The sequence below is a fragment of the Cyprinodon tularosa genome, unplaced genomic scaffold (assembly GCF_016077235.1).
Source record: "Cyprinodon tularosa strain WSP-4 unplaced genomic scaffold, ASM1607723v1 ctg563, whole genome shotgun sequence".
NCBI lineage: Eukaryota > Metazoa > Chordata > Actinopteri > Cyprinodontiformes > Cyprinodontidae > Cyprinodon > Cyprinodon tularosa.
In genome coordinates, this window is record NW_024039300.1 from 6309 (window position 1) to 22215 (window position 15907).

The following is a 15907-nucleotide window of genomic DNA, read 5'->3' on the forward strand; positions in this document are numbered from 1 at the left end:
CCCCGGCGGGGCGTGGCGACCTCCGCAAGGGGGCCGGGGCCGGCGACGGACCCCCCGCCCATTCGACTGCGACCCCCGATCAGACGAGAAACCCGTGAATTTGAATTTACTAAGCGGGGGGGAAAAGAAACTAACCGGGGGTTTCCCCCTCGTAGCGGCGAGGGAAAGGGGGAAGACCCCAGGCCGAATCCCCGTCCAAACGGCGGGCGTGGGAAATGTGGCGTACAGGACCGCTTTGCCCGGTGTCGCTGGGGGGCCCTGAGCCCCTTGACCCGGGTCAGCCCGTGGACGGTGTGGGGGCCCGGGGGGTAACGGCCCCCTTCGCCCCGGGGCTCGGTCTTCTCGGGTGGGGGTTTTTTGGGAAATTTCACCCCAAAGGGGGGGTGGTAAAACCCCATCTAAGGCTAAATACCGGAAACGAAAACCGATAGTCGAAAAGTACCGAAAGGGGAAGTTGAAAAAAAATTTGAAGAGAGATTTTCCAAGAGGGGGGGGGAAAAACTTTAAAAGAGGAAAACCCGGGGTTGGGGTGCGCAGTCTCCCGGGGGGGGAATTAAACCCCGGCGGGCCAGGGTCGGCCGCACGGTGCGGGAGGACCCCCTCGGGGGGGACCTCTCCCCGGGCGCGCCGGGCCCCCGCCGGGGCTTTTTTTCCCCCCGAGGCGGTGGGGACGGGCGACCGGCTTGGATCGACCGGGAAGGGCTTGGGGGGAAGGTGGCTGGCGGCCCCCGGCCCCCGGGGCCCTTTTACAGGACCCATCGTGGAAAACCCCCCGTCGTTTTCCCGGGGGCCGTGGAACAATGTGCTCACTGCCCCCTTTCCTCCCCCGGGGGAGGGACGGGGCCCCCTCGCCCCCGGGCCGGGGCTGTCGGGGGGAGAAACGGGGCCCCCTTGTGCGCCCCGACCGCGCGGCCCCCAGGGGGGGGGACCGGACACCCTCCACGGCGAAAAGGGCAGCGGCGTTTGTCGGCTACCCCCCCGGACCCGCCCTTTAAAACCGGGGGACCAAGGAGTCTAACACGCACGCGAGTCAGAGGGCTGAACTAAACCGTGGCGAAATTGAAAGTGAGGGCCGGGGGCCCCCGGTGGGGGTGGGATCCGGGGGGCCCCCCCTTGGGCCCCGGGGGAAACCCCCGGGCCCCCTCTCGCCCGCTCCGTCGGGGAGGGTGGAGCATGAGCGTGTGTGATGGGAAACCGAAAGAGGGTGAACTATCCCTTGGGCAGCGCAAAAAGCCGGGGGAAATTTCCTGGGGGAAAACCCCAAAAGTTTTGGTTGCCTTTGCAAATCGGTGGGGTCCGACCCTTTGGGGGTTTAGGGGCAAAAGGAAAAATTTTCGAACCATCTGTAGCTGGTTTAAGCCCGAAGTTTCCCTCAGGATAGCTGGGGCTGTTTTCTCCCCAGTTTTATCTGGAAAAGCGAATGATTTGGAGGTTTTTGGGGGGCCAAAAACGATTAAAAACCTATTCCCCAAAACTTTAAATGGGTAAGAACCCCGGGTTGTTTGGGTTGGACCCGGGCGGTGGAGGGCGGGGCCGGGGCCCGGGTGGGATTTTTGGTAAGCAGAACGGCCCGCTGGCGGGATAAAACCGAACCCCGGGTTAAAGGGCCCGCCCGTTTGCCAAAGGGCTCATCGGGACCCCGAAAATTTTGTTGGTTGATATAGACGCAGGACGGGGGGCCGATGGAAGTGGGGAATCCTAAGGAGTGTGTAACAACTAAACCTGCCGAATCAACTACCCCTTAAATAAATTTGGGATGGCCCCTGGAGCGTCGGGCCCATACCCGGCCCCGGGCCGCCGGAACAAGACCCGCGGGGGCCCAGGCCGCGGTGAGTAGGACTGACACTGGGGTGGCACGGAAGCCCGGGGGCCCCGGGCCCGGGTGGAGCCGCCGCGGGTGCAGATTTGGTGGTAGTGGGCAAATATTCAAACGAGAATTTTGAAGGCCAAAGTGGAAAAGGGGTTTCCCAATGGGGAAACACCCCGTTGAACAGGGGTAAAGTCGGGCCCTAAGGGAGGGGGTGGCGGAAACCCCGGGTTGGGAAGGGGCGGGGCGGGGGGCCTACGTCCCCCCCGGGCCGTTTCAAAAGGGGGGGTTTGGGGTTCGGGATCCCCGAAACCTGGAGTGGGGGGAGATCGGCGCCCCCGGGAGGCCCCAAAAGTGCGGGGGTAACGCAAAAAAAACCTGGAGAAGCTGGCGGGAACCCGGGGGGATTTCCTTTTTTCTTTTTTTGAAAGGCGGGGGCCCCCGGGAAATGGGTTCGCCCGAGAGGGGGGGCCCGCCCCCGGGAAAGCGTCGGGGTTTTGGCGGCTTTTAGGTTGACCCTTCTCGGGGCCCCTTTGAAAACCCGGGGGAAAAGGTTTTGTAAATCTCGGCCGGGGTTTTCCCCCATATCCGCCAGGTTTTCCAAGGTGAAAGCCTCTGGCATGTTGGGAAAAAAGGGGGTTAAGGGGGGTCGGCAAAGTCAGTTCTGTAACTTGGGTAAAGTTTGGGGCTCTAAGGGCGGGTCGGTCGGGCTGGGGTGCGAAGCGGGGCTGGGCCGGGGGACGGGGGGGGGGGGGAGCGGGCGCCCCGTTCCCCTCTCTCTCCGCCCCCGGAACCCCGGTGGGGGGGGCCCAGCCTGGCGGGGGGTTTTTGTGCCGCTGCGCCCCCGGGGTGGGGGGGGGGCCCCGGGTTTTCGGGGGGCGGTGTCCGCCCCCCGGGTGGGAAGGCGGGCCGGTGGGGGGGTTTGCGGTGGGCGGTAGGCGGCGGGGGGCCCTCTGGACGCGGGGGGGCCCCCCCTTTTTCCGCGGATCTCCCAGCTCCGGTGCTCTCCGGGACCCGTTCGGCGCCGGGGGCCCCGGGCGGGTGGCCTCGGTGGCGCCTAGCAGCTGACTTGGAACGGGTTTCGGCCGGGGGAATGGGACTGTTTAATTAAAACAAAGATGGGAAAAAGGGCCCGGGGGGGTTTGTTGACGGGATGTGATTTTCCCCCGTGCTTGAATGTCAAAGTGAAAAAAATTCAATGAAGCGGGGGGTAAACGGCGGGAGTAACTATGCGGGAGGGGGCCCTTTGGCAAAAGATCCCGCCCCCGAGGGAGGGGGGAAAAGGGCAAGGAAAACCGAACTTTGGGGGGCCCGGGGCGAGGGCCCCCGGTTTCATAAAACAGGGGTAGACGGGGTGGGGGTGGGTCTCCCCCCAAAAAAAACCCCCGGGGAGCATTTGTTGAATGCAGCCCTCCAAGTGGTCCCGCTGGTAAGGGAAAAGTCCCCGGGCAAAGCCTGCTTCCCCAAAGGGGGGCCCCATTTTGGGACCGGCTATGCCCCGGACCCAGGTAAAAAATTTCCCAATTTTGATATTTTTTATGCGAATGTAAGGGGCCGGGGAAAACCCCTTTTGGGCTTTATCAAAAGGGGTTCCGGTGTCTAGAAAAAGGGGGTTGTTACTGGGGAGAGCGAATTGTTCTCCAGCGTGTTTGGGGTTGGCCCACTTTTGTAAAAAAAAAAATCCCAAACCCAAACCTCCCTATTGGGCGGTGGGTTCACCCCCACTGGGGTGAAAGGCTGGGATCCCAAAAACGCCGGTGGCGACGGCACGAGCCCTAATACGAGATTCTTTTTCAAAAACGAAAGTCCCTATCGTTGGAAAGCAAGTCCAGGAGGATGATGGTTTTAGCCGGAAAAGCCCGGGGGATCTCACCTAGTCAGTCTACTGGAAAGGGCCCCCAGTGGAGCTGAATTAAAGACTGTCTCTGACTCTTTAGGGAAAGGGGAGAGCCAGAGGGGAGTTGTGCTAGCGCCACAGCCCGAAGAGGTCGTCATAGCCCCGAACAATCTCCAAGGGTTTTTGTTGTTTTTGGCCCCTCCCCGGGAAACCCCCCTGGGGAACATTAAAGCCTCCAAATCCCACAGGGAAATAAGGATCCCCTTGCCCAGGGCCTGGCGCAGACTGCCCGTTGGTGGTGTGCTGGGGGGGTGGGGTGGTCGCGCTTGGTAAAACCCCCTTTTTTTCGAGGGCCCGGGGATTTTGGGGGGGTCAATTTCTATGTTCGTGTGGCCCTAAGGGGTGGGAGAAGCACACCAGCAAAACACTCCCTCTCATTTTCTTTTCCCTTTTTGGGGTGGGGGCATGGCGGGGGTGGGGGGGATAGGGCTCGGGAGTTCCCGGGTGATGGTTTTCCCAAGGGCCCCATTCCCCAAAGCCTGGGTTGGTTCCCCCCCAAAAAAGCGACATGCCCATGCAGCGGGGTGGAATGAGGTCAGGCGGGCAAGAGAAAAAGGGGCCCAAAGGGAGGAGAGATCAAGGCGACGAAAACTCTGGAGTGTTGACGAGGTGGGGGAGCTCATCCGTCTATCCAAGAAACACCCGGGGATTTTGGTTTACCAACCCTACCCAATTATAGCGGGGGAAATTGGGGGAAAGGTAAAAAGGACCCCGGGCCGAAACAGGTGAGGAGCAAAAAGAGGTCTTGGCGAAACCGAAAAAGTATGGCCCCCAAATAGGACCAAAAAGGAAATGATGATCAAGGGTAAACTGAGCCGGGAAACCGTTGGCTGCCCCGTCTTTGGGATATTCACCCCAAACCCTGGGGAGCTGCCAGGATCCGGGAAAACGTTGGGCCCGGGGGGGTGAAAGGGGAAATGGCAAGGGGGTGAGGGCCCTCCCTGCTTTGGTTAGGGGGCGTTGATAGGGAAACCTTTTACTGACCCAGACCCCTGCCGTTGGAAAAAAATTCTCCAAGTTGAGGGAAAGGGAAAATTGAAAAGGGCCCAGTGACCGCGTGGGGAAGGGGGGTCAACCCCCGGAATGGGTGGGTTTAAGGCGGCTTGCCAGCGGGAAAAGGGGATTAACCGAGGGGCCCCAATACTGGGGACTCGAAAGGGAAACAAGCTGCCCCGCGGGCCCCCATCCCCCCGATGGTCCCCAAAAGGGCAGGGAATGTACCCTGCCGGTTTAGACCCAAGGTTACGAAAAAGGGTTTTGGGGGAAATGGGAGGGGCGGTAGGGGAGTTCCCCGGGCTTTGGGGGGTTCCCTACTGGTTTTAGCCCCCGATTAATTTGGAGTTTATAATCCTTTTACTGGCGGGAGGGGGATGGGGAAAAAACCCAACCCAAAAAAGGATAATGGGGAAGGCCCCCCGGCCCCGATTGGATCGCAAGAAGGCACTGCTGGACTGGGACCCTGGGGTTGTGGCCCAAATAGGCCGGGGTGTACACGAGGGGGTTGATCCCGTGGGAGTCATTTTTTCCCCCGGGGGCCCTTTAAGGAGTGTCGAACGCCCTTTTTGCCCAAAGGGGCTACCGATGCGTCGCAGGACGTTTAACGACTGGCGCCCTGTCCTAAACGGATTCCCCGGTTTTGCGGCTGTTCGCTGAGGTTTATGGCCGATGAAGGGGTAAACCCAGCCTGTCCCTTGAATCCCCCGGGAACGCGGGTTTTTTGGCCGGTTCGAGGGGGTTTCGCGGGAGAACCTTTTTTGATCTTATCCCAGTTTCATCGGCACTCGAGGGGGGCCGGGCACCCCCCTGGCAGTTTTGGGTTTATTGACTTTGCGAAAAGGGTTTTTACCCTAGGCCATGAGCAAAATCCTGTGTGCTCTGGGTTTAAAAAGGGAGTAGACCAAACACGTTATTTACTTTTCAAAGGAAAAATCATATGTGGATGCGGGCAATAGGGTGAGGTGCGTAAGCGGCCTTTTCGTCCAATTCACATGAATGTTGGAGGGTTTAAGGGGAAAGGGGACCCAATGTCCCCCCTGCTCTTTTAAAATTTTTTATGGATCCCCTTATCCAAACTCTTTGAAACGGCCAGGTCCTTGGGGGTACGGGTGGGGGGATGGACGATCGCCCCGTGGCCTTTTTCTGGGTGAAATTTTGGGTTTTTTGGGGGTGAGTTTGACGGAGGGAATTTGGGGGGGTAACCCGGGAAAACCCTGGAGAGATTCTGCCCAGTGAATGGGCTTAGGGTTCAGCCCAAAGGGAAATGCCACGGGTTCTTAAAATGGAGAAGGGCCCTGGGGGAAAGGCCCGTGAAGAAAGGGGTTTGGGGTGGGGAACCCCGATCCCCATGATTACCCCCCCGGTGAATCAGTTCGTTTTTTTGGGGAGGGCCAGGAGGCCCTTGGGACCGGGAAATTTTAACTCCCGGAATTTAAATTCCCACGGTCCAGACTGGTTGAAAGAATTTCGAAGGCCCATTTGAAGCCCTCACAAAGGTTGAGGATTTTTAAATATTTTTCCATTCCGGGGCGCATTTACCAGGCCGATCTAGGTGGAGTGCAAGCAACCCGGGCTAGCCCAGCTTGATGGGGGTGATTGGAAAGCGGGGGGAAGCAATTTGGGTGAATTTGCCACCAAACCACAAGCAATGGGCCCCATTGAAATTACGGAGCCCCACGGGCGGACTGGGGGTGTTCAGGCTTTAAAAAAATCATTCCCTCGATCAGGGTTTCGGCGAAATTTCCGGAAAGTCCAAATCGCCCGGGCTATTTGGGCCCCGTAAACCCCCAACAAATTCGCCCCTGTTTTCCAAACAGTCGGATGGAAGGGGGTTTTGGGGCAAAGGGCCCGGGGGGGAGATCCCGGGCAGGGTGCCCCTAATGGGCACTGGGAACCCGTCCGGGGGGATGCAGGAAGTCCCCCAGTTTTTCCCCGTGGGGGGCGCGGTTGGGAGAGCTTGGCCGCGGGGCGGGCGTGCGGGGGCCAGGGGTTTTGGGTTTCAGACCAGTTCAGAGGTGACATGTTTTAGTAATCTCTGGCTTGTGGGCCCCCCGGGCTGTCGGGTTTAGGGAGAGACACTGGAAATTTCGGGATGGGCCCCCAAGAGGGCGGGGGGGTTTTTACCCCACCAGGGAGTTCCTGGCTGGGGAAAGGACAAAAGGGGGGGGGCAGCCTTTCAGCCCCTGCCAGGCCCGGGGTTTGGAAACGTGGGGTTTGCATATTTGGGACAGTGCGGCCTTTCGTAAAACGGAGCAAAGGGTTAAAGGGGGCATAACAAAGGTGTGTGATTTTTAACCAAAAGAGGAAAAGCGTTTCTGGGCTGGGCGGAGTAGGGAGTTTTCCCAAATGGAAGACGCTAGGGGCTCCTCCGAAATCCCCCCTGTCTGCAAAAAGGGGGAAAAATGGTTCTGGTTCTAGATGTGACTATTGTTATGAGGTTTGGGTGGCGGGCAGTTTAAATCGGGGGCTGCATCGGAAAAGTGGTCATACCCAAACCCGTGGCAGACAGATTGCACAGAAAGGGCGGGGGGGGGGTTGTGTGAAGGTCATGGGTTTTCCCCATTTGGGGTTTGGGGAAAGTGGGCCCCCACATTTCAACAACGCAATTTGTTGACAGAAAGGGGGGGAATACCCGGGGGGGGAGAAGGGGTTTGCTCGTTGGTGAGCCGGAGAGCCTGTTGTACTTTACTCGATGTGCCGGGACTTTTGGTAAGCCACACAGTAGGGTTGCGTGCATCCCCCCGGGGTGCGGTGGACCTGGAATTGCCCCGGGTCAGTGGGTTTTTTCGTGAAAGATTACAAACAAATATGCTAGCCTTCCCCATGGCCACTTTGGGACATATAATAAGGGGAAACGGGTCTTGAACCCGCCCCGTTTGCCAAAAAGCCCCGTTAAATTTTAAATTTGTGCCCCGCACCTGAAAAGGATGAAAAGAGATTTCCACTGTCCTAAACCCCCCTCCCGCGAAACACAAACCAAGGGAAGGGCTTGGGAGAAAAAATTTAGGGGGAAAAAAAGACCCTGTTGAGCTTGGGCTTTGTCTGGGGACCCGTGAAAAGACTGAGGGTGGTTTTGAAAAAAAATGGGGAGGCCCTCGGCCCGGGAAAATTTCCCCTTTCTCTTATGTTTTTTTTACTTACCGGGGTTTAGGGGGGGAAAGGGGGAGCCCCAGCGGGCTTCGGTTCTGGCGTCAAGCGCCCCCCGCCCGGGAAAGGGGGCGACCCCCTCCGGGGACAGTGGAGGGGGGGGGAGTTTGCTGGGGGGGGTTTAAACCCGTTTTCCCCGGTTTCGCGGGTTTAAGGGGAGGGTCAGGGAGGAAAAGAAACCTCCCGTGGAGCAGAAGGGGGGAAAAAGCTCGCTTGATCTTGTTTTTTCAGTATGAATACAGGGCCGTGAAAGCGGGGGGGGGCCCCACATCCCTTTTGACTTTTTGGGTTTTAAGCAGGAGGTTTCAGAAAAATTTCCACAGGGGGTAAATGGCTTGTGGCGGCCAAGCGTTTCATAGCGGGGCCCTCGCTTTTTTATCCTTTGATGTCGGTCTTTTCCCATTTATTGTTGAAGCCCGAAATTTTACCCAAACGTTTTTTATTGTTCACCCCTAATAGGGAACGGGGAGCTGGGTTTTTGGCCGTCGTGAGACAGGTTTTTGTTTTAACCCCACTGTAATGTGTTGTTGCAAAAAGTAATCCTGCTCAGGGACGGGAGGAACCGGAGGTTTAGAATTTTGGGGTATGTGCCTTTTGGGTGGGAGCCAATGGGGCGAAACTCCACCCTTTGGGGGATTATGATGAAAGGGCCCCTAAATCGAATCCCCCCTTTGAAGTTTTGTTTTCCGCCCCGCGCATCGCTTCGGTTTGGGCTCTGAAAATCCCGGCCCCCGGGCCCGGGGAGGGGGAGCGCTCGTCCCGGGGTGGGGGGCGTTTTGGGCCCGGGCGGGTGGTCACCCCTCCCCCATCTGCATCGATGTTTTTGGAGAACGTGGTGCTAAATTTACCCTTTCAGACACCTGGGGTTTCTGGGTTTGGGTTTCGTAAAGAGGAGCCGCCTTTAAACGCTTGGCCCATCGTATTGAAAGTCAAACCCTCGATCCCAAGGGTTTTTTTCGGCCCCAACCCACGGGGCCTCCCTCCCTTTCCCCGCTGGGGGGGGCCCTTTTCCCCTACCGGGGTTTCCCGAACTCTGGAATTTGACAAAAATCCAGAGCTCCCGGCCGGGGGGGGGGCCTGGGGCGTTCGGTCAGGCCGGGCCGGGCCTTTTCCCCGGGGCCCGGGCCGGGGGGGTTCTGTGGGCCCCCGAGGCCCCTGGAGCCGTTCCAGCCATATTTTTTTTTTTTTAAGTCCCCCGCTGTACAAAGGGGGCCCCCCAAAATCTTTTTAAAAAAATGACAAAGTTCCCGAGTCCAGGGGAGAGGGGGCCTTTGGGGCCCTTCGGTTAAAGGGGGCCAGGGCCCCTCCCCGGGGCCCGGGCCCTGGGCGGTTCTGTGGGCCCCGAGGCCCATGGAGCCGTCCAGCACATATTTTTTTTTTTCTAAGTCCCACCGCTGTACCAGGGGTCCAAAACTCTTAAAAAAATGACAAAGTCCAGAGCTCCAGGCCGAGAGGGGGCCTGGGGCTGTCGGTCAGGCCGGCCAGAGCCTCTCCCGGGCCGGCCAGGGGCGGTTCTGTGGGCTCCAAGGCCCATGGAGCTGCCCAGCACTGAAATTTTTCTAAGTCCCACTGCTGCACCAGGGGTCCATCACTGAAATTTTTCTAAGTCCCACCGCTGTACCAGAGGTCCATCACTAAAAATTTTCTAAGTCCACAGTTGTACCAGGGGTCCAAAACTCTTAAAAAATGACAAAGTCCAGAGCTCCAGGCCGAGAGGGGGCCTGGGGCTGTCGGTCAGGCCGGCCAGAGCCTCTCCCGGGCCGGCCAGGGGCGGTTCTGTGGGCTCCAAGGCCCATGGAGCTGCCCAGCACTGAAATTTTTCTAAGTCCCACTGCTGCACCAGGGGTCCATCACTGAAATTTTTCTAAGTCCACAGTTGTACCAGGGGTCCATCACTGAAATTTTTCTAAGTCCCACCGCTATACCAGAGGTCCATCACTAAAAATTTTCTAAGTCCACAGCCTCACCAGGGGTCCATCACTGAAATTTTTCTAAGTCCACAGTTGTACCAGGGGTCCATCACTGAAATTTTTCTAAGTCCCACCGCTATACCAGAGGTCCATCACTAAAAATTTTCTAAGTCCACAGCCTCACCAGGGGTCCATCACAGAAAATTTTCTAAGTCCACAGTTGGTGACACAGGCTGTCTTCTTTTAAGGGTAGGCTTTGAACTTTCCTTTATGATAAAGCTTATACCGGTACTTAGATTGGCTCAGGTTATCCTCACTTATATATATAGTTATGGTTCTATAGGCTCAGACTGCTGGAGGACATACAGAGCCCTTTTCATCATTCTGCAGTACTTTGTTAGTTCAATCTCTAATATTTTCTCTCTCTGCTTTTTCTCATCATAGTAGCTTCATCTGGTCTGTTCTTGTCTGGCTCAGACATTATCCTGGAGAGAGATAGCTTTGCTGCTGCAATCAACACCTTTGTTTATAGATGTTGGAGCTTGGCTTGTTTTTTAGTGTAGTCCATCTGCCTGTGCTCTCTTTCATCCTCTTACATGGGAGCTGGCTTGGAGCTCGTCTGCCCAGCTTTGTGTTTCCTGGACAGGGTCACCTGTGGAGCTGGTTGACAGTTGCCTTTTGTATCTCTGAATCTTTTTGTATCTCTGCTTCTGTCTCCTTGAACCCTAGTCAGCCTCGGCAGATGGCTGGTCACACTGAGACTGGTTCTGCTGGAAGTTTTTTCCTGTTAAAAGGAGTTTTCCTCTCCACTATCGCTACAAGCATGCTTGGGGTGAGGGATTGCTTTCAGGTCAATGAGTCGATGCAATCAGCTTTCTTTTGAACCAATCTGACTGTAGATCTGGTTGAATTGTCTCTGTAAAGTGCCTTGAGATGACATGGTTGTGAATTGCCGCTATATAAATACACTGAATTGAAAAGGTTTTTGAGCTATTATATTTGGACCGACCAAACAAACATTTTTTACTGATGAAGGAAGTGGAAAAAGGCCTTATATTCCTTTGAAGACATATCATACCAACTTTCTTATTTTCTCACCACCTTGACAGGCTCATCCAGTGCTCCAGTACTGGAGTTGAGGGGGGATGGCATCCCCCTTCTCAAAAAAATCTTAAAAATCATCCCCCTCCTTATATGACCATCCCCCCATACCATCCCCTGTGACATTTTATTACTGAATGTATACAATTTCTACTATATATTAACAGTAATAGCAATGATATTGCTCTTTCAACATTTGGTTGAAAGAGCAAAAAAAAAGTAGATGCTTTGGCTACATCTACAAGTAGCCTAAGCAAAATAAATCAAATCAAAGAAGTGGTCTACCATGGCTTTGAAGCTGATCCCAGTGGGAAATTTGTCCTCTGCATTTGTCCCTTACCCAGTCTAGAGAGTGATGGCAGTTATACTGAGAGGTGCCTTGGTCAATGACCGGCGTTCTTTGTTTTTTACAACTAGACTACAGCTTAAACCTATTTAAATTTTTTATTTTATTTTTTACCTTAGTTACCTTAAAATGGGGAAAATAATCTCTGCTTTTAATTTTTAACAACACCTGTCCAAATCCTGACTAAACCTTTTTTTTTAAAATGTACTTTTCATATTTTATGAGTTCCAATTTCATTTCTTTAAATTTCATTTTATGAAAAAGTGTTATTTTACAGATTTTATATAATAATTTATTCTTTTATTATTATTATTTTAGCAAATTTCAGATTTTTTATGTCTTTTTTCACACTCTTTCTTTTACAGATGGAGTTTTACAAATTGCATTCTTTTGAAATAGATCCTTTCAGTTCACCTTGTTATCATTCCTTTCTATTGGTCAGCTTGGATGTTAGACACAACCTTTTTAAATGAGCGCTTCCGGAGTAAGTGTTTGTATTGTGCATAAATTGAAGAAACAACAGGGACGCTGCTGGTGGCTCTTTTTCGACGTTCCAGAGAAAAAAAAAAAAGCCCTGCATCTGGCTTAGTAAAATCCAGGTCTGCCACGTTGAGGTGAAAGCAACAACCAGCAGACTTGATGCTTTTTACCTCTCATGCGAATTGCTGTCGCAGGCAAGCTTTTTGGCAAAATGTCAAGCGAGGGTTTTATGCTTGATTTGAAACATTATGTATTTTAATGAAGAGGATATTTTGTGCCTTTTTATGAAACCTTCTACATCCACAGCATATATATATATATATATATATATATATATATATATATATATATATATATATATATATATATATATATGTATATATATATATATATATATATATATATATATATATATATATATATATATATATATGTATATATATATATATATTTATATATATATTGGACTTTATTAATCTCATGGAGAATTTGACCTCTGCATTTAACCCATCCCCTTGGGGAGCAGTGGACTGCCAATGTGCGGTGCCCAGAGAGCAGTGGTCTTGCTCAGGGACCCATAGTGCAAGCTGTGGGGATCAAACCGGCTACTTGCAACCTTCTCAGATCACAAGTGTGATGCGTTAACCACAAGGCCATCACATATTTTAACTCTGTCAATCTGGTAAATGAATGTGGAGATACTAAATTTACTTTAAGGAACTACAGTAAAGGGTGTGTGAATGTTTGGTTTAATTTTTCTCATGCCAGCGTGCAAGACTGTAAAAACACACTTTGTGACTTCCAGTTGTCGGGTTGAACTGCTTCCAAAACTGCTGTCGCTGCATGCAGGCTGCACGCCGCTCACTCAGAATGAAAAACCTCTGTATTGAATGGTTCCCTCCTTAATGACCTTGCACACTTAGGCTTGCGGACTTCCATGCCTCCATAAATTTCTGTTGTTCTCCACCCTTATTGTAAATCTTCATGGCAAGGCCACTAATAGCATATCCTAATAAGATCCAGACAGGCCTCTGTTCTGTGGCCCAGTGATATAATCACATTTTTATTTGATAATCAAATAAAGGGTGGAATGAAATACTTGTGGAGCATTGTGTGGTTTCCCTTGGCTTTCCCCGCCAAACCTGGCAGATCTTCGTCTCTTATCTCCATCCTTAGTTGGGAAAAAGACTGAGCGCTTCCTCTATGATTAGTAACTGCTCTTCATTAGGAGGAGCATTAATCTAAGGCTGAGCAGAGATTGTCGGTGGTGGGGAGGCAATGGGGAGGGGGCAAGAGAAAGACATGCGGAAAAAGCGACATCACATAGCCATGAGCTTTAGCTGCGGCGACGCGGGGGATCCCTGTGGAGGAAGAGAACCATCTGCAAGGAGCCCACTGCGTCTTGGCAGCATTCAGGTGGAGCTGAAGATGGGAAAGAGACAGTTCAGTGTTTTTTACGCGGCTGGCAAACGGCCACACAGCTTCTCTCACCAAATCATCAAAATCATCCTTTGCTAATGAGTGAATACAGATTCCTCTTCTTATTCCAAGCAATGATTTAAGTAATTATTCATACTTATTAGTTTTCAGTCCTGTTATAAACAGAGTAGAAAAAAACAAAACAAAAGTTCAGATTAAATAATTTGAAGATATTTACCAGATTTTTCAAATATTGGCTGCATGCAGTAACTAATAAAAGTTTTGACACCCCTAAACCTGCAAAATATAAAGATAAGGGTACATCAATCAACCAATTTTATTTCCCAAACATTTGAGCCCATAGATACCAATGCAGCAGACTAGTGGCCCCCTGAAAATGCAACTAATCACTTTACTCCACATTGATACTAATATAAAGTGACATGATTTCATAAATTGTTTGATACATATTTTTTTAAAAGGGAATTAAAAAGTGTATTTCTCATTCCAAATGTATCTACAGTAACTATATTTTTGGAGAATTTACAATTTAATGCCTTATCTGAAGAATAGTACTAATTTTTAAATTACCGGTACACATTTTGTGAAAACTATCTCATGACCCCTCCAGGGGTTCTTGGTCCCAATTTTAGGAGCCCCATGCTTAAAAGGCTCAAAATGGTGCATAGTCTATGATTTATTTTTAAGAATTAAAATTTTGATAGGGTTTCCTAGTTTATATTTTCAGGTTATCAGAGCAAAACTGTAAAATCCCTACTTCCTCTACTTGGTCTTGATCTTTTTCATAAAATCCATTTAGCTCTTTGCTTGTAATGCGATAAAATGAGATTAAAAATTTCTGCGAGGAATGAGTACTTTTTAAAAATTATTTTTTATAGAATTTTTATAGCATTTACTCTGTCCTTTTTTTTTTTTTTTTACAAGTTAAGATTACAAGATTTATTTTATTATTATTTTTTTTTCACAGCACTCTACAGCAGGGGTTCCCAAAGTGAGGGTCAAGACCCCCAGTGGGGTCACAAGACACCAAGTAGGGGGTCAAGATAGTTGTGGAGGAAGTGTGTAATGAAATATGTAAACATGAATGTCACTTAAAACAAGTAGATATTTCAATGTTTATTTATTTATTTATCCATCTATGTCCTGCAATTAAAATATTAGATATATAATTATACTGGTAAATAAACCATTAAATAATAAAAAAATACAGTTCAAATTGATAAAATAATACAATGTCATTTTTAGAAGGATAAATATATTTAAAAAAGAGAATAAGTTCACTTTGTAATTATTAATAAATATAGAATGAACTCTTCATAATGTAAACCTTGGTTTGATTTTCTGTGTGTGGTACAGCATCCATTTTTAGCCCTTAACAATTCACCAAACTGGTGCGTTTTTGTTTTTCTTTTTCTAACTATGATAAGAAAATGATAAGAGAGAATTACAACCTCTTTTAAGAACCTGGGAGACTCATCTTTAGCACCTAAAAGGGTGTATTTATAACCTGTATGTGCAACATTTAAAGTACAATGTTTGCTTCATAGATGTGCTATACATGCATGATTACAATCCTGGCTTTAAATAGAAAAAAAGAACATATGAATATCGTGATAAAAAATATTTAATTAGTTAATTTACCATTTCAATAATATGAAATCTGCACAAATATTTTCAAATAGTATAAAAAAATATCAGAGCTTGGTTAATTTTTATTGTTATATGCACCTAAACCTTAAATTATTTTAAATCAAGATTAAAAACAATATTTGTTTAGAGCGACATGCTATCTAAACATTGTTAGTTATAAGTGTCCTGTCCAGCTTTGAATCCATTTTTAAAATTTATTCAAATTTCTCACACATAATCTCATATATATATATATATATATATATATATATTCAAAATACAGACTAGGCAATTTTAAATGACTGACTTAGAAAAATCTTTAAACAAAACAATCTAGCATGGTTGAAATTTGTTACCAAAAAGTCTTCATAATTCAAATAATAGATGAAGAAAAGTAAAAAATAACACTAGATGTAATGTTTTCTGTCTCTTTACATCCAATAACAAATATCAACCAAACACAACATGAAACATACTTTTTGGGGTTATGTTAATACGGCATGCTCCGCATCGTTGATTTTAACACACAGGGCGTCAAAATGAGAGAAGCTGGAAACTTGGCTACTTATGTGTCAGCCAACGATTTCTCTCACATCTCCAGAGTCACAAAAAAAAAAAAACAACAACTCCTCAGTCTGTTACAGAAAATCTGAATTCAATCAACAAGATGTTATCACTTCTCCCACTCCATTCCAGGACATATTTCACCCCTCTCGCCCCATCCAACTCCCCCCTTCTTCTAATTTCTCCCTCTCTGTTTTTTTGGCCAAAGCATGGGTTATTTTAAAAAGTAATATGCTTCCATATCACTTCTGGGCTATTTCAAGGGACGTTCACACCAACCTGCCCTCTCCCTAAATTGCAAGGACAATTCTGCATATTGTGATGGAGCGGTAGAGGCCCGTTCAGACGGGTACCTCGGCACCACTTGAGCCACCAAAGAATGAAAATTGTGGTTATAAGAAAAATAATTCTGGTTGCCGTCTTTCATTTTTTCCCTGCGGTAGCTTCTAATCAACTCGGATGGAGTCCATCAAACTTTGAGCGGCGGTTGCTTAAACAGGATGGTTTGGTTTTCTTCTGTGTGTGTATTCATCTGGAAATATAAATGATCAGAATGCGGTGGTAAGGTGATGCCACTCTGTCATCTCTGA

At 49.9% G+C, this 15907-nt stretch overlaps 2 protein-coding genes across 2 annotated transcripts in view; one reads left to right on the plus strand and one right to left on the minus strand.

The window, feature by feature from the left end:
• The first annotated feature begins 215 nt into the window (after positions 1–215).
• On the plus strand, positions 216–1018 carry LOC119796951 (collagen alpha-1(I) chain-like). Its single transcript, XM_038305738.1, has 2 exons — positions 216–346; positions 538–1018. Exons 1-2 carry the CDS (start codon positions 216–218, stop codon positions 1016–1018), a joined length of 612 nt encoding a protein of 203 aa, XP_038161666.1.
• A 14502-nt stretch (positions 1019–15520) lies between these two features.
• The window catches only part of LOC119796962 (ethanolamine kinase 1-like), a 30533-nt gene continuing 30146 nt past the window's right edge, over positions 15521–15907 (minus strand). Inside the window, exon 7 of the mRNA XM_038305756.1 lies at positions 15521–15849. Within this exon, the coding sequence (XP_038161684.1) occupies positions 15787–15849 (63 nt within the window). The 3' untranslated portion in view covers positions 15521–15786. The remainder of the gene's footprint in view (positions 15850–15907) is intronic.

Excerpts from the sequence above, each read along its gene's own strand:
- LOC119796951 (XM_038305738.1), top strand. The coding sequence starts at position 216 with ATGTGGCGTACAGGACCGCTTTGCCCGGTGTCGCTGGGGGGCCCTGAG. Across the intron at positions 347-537 it reads CCGGGGCTCGGTCTTCTCGG|TCTCCCGGGGGGGGAATTAA; the intron begins GTGGGGGTTTTT and ends TGGGGTGCGCAG.